This window comes from Triticum dicoccoides, chromosome 1B, assembly GCF_002162155.2.
Source record: "Triticum dicoccoides isolate Atlit2015 ecotype Zavitan chromosome 1B, WEW_v2.0, whole genome shotgun sequence".
Lineage (NCBI taxonomy): Eukaryota > Viridiplantae > Streptophyta > Magnoliopsida > Poales > Poaceae > Triticum > Triticum dicoccoides.
Window position 1 is genome coordinate 539,821,112 of NC_041381.1, and position 2,993 is coordinate 539,824,104.

At 51.6% G+C, this 2,993-nt stretch overlaps 1 protein-coding gene across 1 annotated transcript; it reads right to left on the reverse strand.

Annotated features, from left to right (window-relative positions):
• Positions 1 to 811: 811 nt before the first annotated feature.
• On the reverse strand, positions 812 to 1,333 carry LOC119307999. Its single transcript, XM_037584116.1, has one exon. The coding sequence runs from the start codon at positions 1,263 to 1,265 to the stop codon at positions 1,071 to 1,073; it is 195 nt and encodes a 64-aa protein (XP_037440013.1). The 5' UTR covers positions 1,266 to 1,333; the 3' UTR covers positions 812 to 1,070.
• Between the last annotated feature and the right edge of the window lie 1,660 nt (positions 1,334 to 2,993).

The window sequence follows — 2,993 nt, forward strand, 5'->3', positions numbered from 1 at the left end:
CACTTTTTCCTTTGATTTTATATACACGATGAATATATTTTTAGAAAAAAAGTATATACGGGAATTCTTAAAAACACAATGGTTTTTAAGAAAAACATGAATATTTTTTAAAAACGTAAATTTTATAAAATACATAAAATTAATTATTATTTAAACTGCTTCTTCACAAAAGTTTTCATTAAATCTATTATAAAAAAGGAAATTGCTAAACTCGCATGGGTGACAAAAGGAAATGACGAAATGGGGAGACGGCTTAAGTTTTTTTAGTGTAGGGGAGACGGCTTAAGTGAGAAGCGGAGGAGGGGCAAGCTTTTTTTTTTAACGGAAGGAGGGGGAAGCTATGTTGTAGGCTGTCAAAGAACCGGGCCTAATAAGAGCACTCAAACTCGCTCGGCCTTGGGCTTGCACTCGGTGACAGAAAAGTTTCTAAAAGAAAGGTGACAGAAAAATGAACTGAGGGGCCTATTCCTCACCCATTCCGGCCCACGAACACATGCGCTTGCGTGTTTAATGGACAGGACGACGCAGTGGGAGGCCAGTCTTTTTTTTTTTTTTTGCCGGGTGAAGGCCAGTTGGTTTGATGCCAATATATCGCTTTACCAAAAAAATTGACAAACCAACATTTAGCAAAAACAAAATTTACCATTTTTTTCTTTGAACTAAATCCACGACAATTATTTTGGATCCCTCATCCAGATAGAAGTATTTTTTAACTTGCCAAATTGTGCAAGACAAATGTTGGCATCAAACCAATCGATCTCTAAGTGTCATACAGGAGCACTCCTAATCAAGTACACACTGGGACCGGGTGTTTCGCATACTCAAAGCTTGTATATACATTAAATTTCTTCTTGAAATACATGCATAATGCACACTCAAGCTTGGAGCATTTCCCGCTCAAGCCAAGTAAGAGTAGAGTGGTGGTGGATCAGACAGGTTCTCCATTTATAAACTGGGACACCATCCTGCCAAAACCCTGAAAAGGTAATAAACAACTCCCTACATCCCATAATATAAGATCGTTTTTGATACTTACACGCAGACGCACCATACCCATCTAATTTTCTTGTTCAGTTGTAGCTTGTTTCCCTTCTGAAGCTGCTGCGATTTGCCTGCTTCGAGCCGTCGGCAGCGCCGCCGGGAGACACGAGGTTGCTCAGCGCCCTCGCTATCTGCAGCTTGACCTGCCCCCTCTTCGCCGGAGGCCTCTTCTCCTTGCCGCTGCCGCCGCCGCCGCTGCTGTTGTACCGGTACTCGTACTCCATCGCCTCCGCCGTCCGATCTTCTTCTCTGCTTCTTTCGTGTTGTGTACAGTGTAATGTACTGTGGTGAAGCCAGGTGCTCATTTGTGAAGGGGGTGAGGACCTAGAGAGGTATTTATAGGCGTATGTAATGTACGTTGCCTGCACCAGTTGGTGTGTGGATCCTATATTCGTATTTATTCACTTATATCTGCAGGAATAAAGTGGCCGTGCTTTTGGGGTCATGGCGTTCCGAGTGTGAACGTATCTGAATACCGGGGGAATCCAACTATCGAAGTGTAACAACGCTCCTACACAGCCGACACATTGTGGACGATTTGGAGACGATGCAGCGCATCAAGCCATCCATGCAATTAGCAAAAGTGAGCATCACCGTCCACTCCTCCCGTCGTCCACAGTTCGGCCGGCGACTGTCGTCCGTACAGCAATTTCGGAAGTGTAAACGGAATCACGGAACTAAATTCACCGGAGAATTTGTGCCAATCTCAAAGATACACGCCTGCGCTTTCACCTTCTCCCAACCTCGAAGACACGCCTGCTTGATATAGTTTCTATCGACCAAAGTATATAACGCCGTGGACGGAAAATGTGTAATAAGGCCAACTCCCCCGTATGACCCCAAACGGACGTCCGGTTTGACCGGATTTTATCCCTTTGGGGCGTCGATGGGTTCGCCCGTGTCCAGCTTTGTCCATTGGGTCGTGCGCGCGTCCACCGCGCGGCCGCACCCCAAATCACGTCCATGTCAGAACATGATTAAAAAAAAGAAAACATAAGTAAAATGACTAAAAAAAGTAAATAAACGCAGTTTAATAAACATAATACTTAGTTAGGGGGGTCACGGCCACAAAACGGCCCAGTTTCACGTCCAAGTGACATTAATAATTAAACAAAAAAAGAAAAGAAAAACGGCCGCCGCCCGCGCGCTCCTGCCCGTGCCCGTCAATGTCGTCGCCGTCGCCGTCTTCAGTGGCCGCCGGTGTCGTCGTCGTGGCTGACGAGGTCGACGTAGGCCGACGGTGCGTGGTAGACGGGGGCGGGCTGGATGGCGGGAGGTGCCTGCACCACCTCCTCCCGTGGCGACGCCTCCCGCTCCGATGACCGCGGCGGAGTGGCGCATCAGTTCACGCCCACGCCGGCGGCCATCTCCGGAGCACTGCAGGACCAGCCCCACCCCTGGACCAGCAGACCCAGGTGGAACGCGGCCACCGGCTCCTCCATCTCCGGCTCCGCGGCCACCATCTCCAGCTCGGGAATGGCTACCTCGCCGGCGGCAGAGCGGGCCATCATCTCCTCAAGGCCCTCCCATTTGGCGCTCATCATGCGTGCGGATGGAGTCCTCCATGACATGCGCCATGAGACGGGCCTCCTCCTCCGCTGTCATGCGAGGAGGTGGTGGTGGCGATGGAGATGGCGAAGGCGGCGGCGTGGGCGTGAGGCCGCACACCCGCCTACGACCGCGCTCCTGGGGAGCAGCCGCTCGGCGCTCTGGGCGTGGCCGCCGTGGCCCCGTCGACGTGTCGGCGAAGAAGGACGCCCGCCGCGTGTCGTGCTCATCGCGGAACCAAGTGTCCCACAATGGCAAGTCGGGGGCGTACCTCTTGTCGTAGTAGAGGTCGTCCGGGAGGAGGCGGCGGCGGCGCTCGAGGCGGTAGTCGGTCACCGGGACGGGCGGGATCGGCACGCGGTCTGCCGACAGGTGCTAGTTGTTGGGGAGGTAGGCGTCGCTCC

What these genes read in the sequence shown, in the direction of transcription:
- LOC119307999 (XM_037584116.1), bottom strand. Translation starts at nt 1,265, where the DNA reads ATGGAGTACGAGTACCGGTACAACAGCAGCGGCGGCGGCGGCAGCGGC.